At 62.9% G+C, this 418-nt stretch overlaps 1 protein-coding gene across 1 annotated transcript; it reads right to left on the bottom strand.

Moving 5' to 3' along the window:
- Positions 1-28: 28 nt before the first annotated feature.
- LOC109364372 (integrin alpha-7-like) lies at positions 29-398 on the bottom strand. The gene is made up of 2 exons (XM_019611014.2): positions 195-398; positions 29-122 (listed from the first exon to the last, which is right to left on the bottom strand). Exons 1-2 carry the CDS (start codon positions 336-338, stop codon positions 39-41), a joined length of 228 nt encoding a protein of 75 aa, XP_019466559.1. The 5' UTR covers positions 339-398; the 3' UTR covers positions 29-38.
- Between the last annotated feature and the right edge of the window lie 20 nt (positions 399-418).

Raw genomic sequence — 418 nt, 5'->3', positions numbered from 1 at the left:
CATCGCAGAGCCTCTCAACCCTCCCCCCCCAGTGCGGCTCACGTGGACAGGGCCAGCTCCACTGCCAGGTCGGTGGTCTGCAGGGTGATGCCCAGAGTGCTGAGGATAAGGTAGAAGCGCACCTGGAGGATGCAGGGTGAAGGTTGGGGTTGAAGCTGGGGGGGTTGGACGGAGGTTTTGGGGGGTGCACTCACCTGGGCTCCACGTTTCATGGGGTTCCCCAGCTCACACTCCACCTGCGAGCCGTTCTGGTTGGCAAGGCACACCACCGGCTTGTCCTGGGGGCAGGGAGCCATCTCAAACTCCAGTACCCCAGAGACCCCTGGAACCAGCCCCATCCCAGAGCCTAAGCGGCCCCAGAATCCTTGAAACCTGCCCTGCCCTGAAGCCCAGCAAACCCTGAGCCCACAAGGAACAA

The sequence above is a fragment of the Meleagris gallopavo genome, unplaced genomic scaffold (assembly GCF_000146605.3).
Source record: "Meleagris gallopavo isolate NT-WF06-2002-E0010 breed Aviagen turkey brand Nicholas breeding stock unplaced genomic scaffold, Turkey_5.1 ChrUn_random_7180001850870, whole genome shotgun sequence".
In the NCBI taxonomy this organism is placed as follows: Eukaryota; Metazoa; Chordata; class Aves; order Galliformes; family Phasianidae; genus Meleagris; species Meleagris gallopavo.
The sequence above is the reverse complement of the archived record's forward strand: the minus strand, read 5'-3'. Positions and strand labels throughout refer to the sequence as shown.

Coding starts and splice junctions, on each gene's coding strand:
- LOC109364372 (XM_019611014.2), bottom strand. CDS start 338: ATGGGGCTGGTTCCAGGGGTCTCTGGGGTACTGGAGTTTGAGATGGCT. Junction 123..194: donor CCATGAAACGTGGAGCCCAG/GTGAGTGCACCC, acceptor TGCATCCTCCAG/GTGCGCTTCTACCTTATCCT.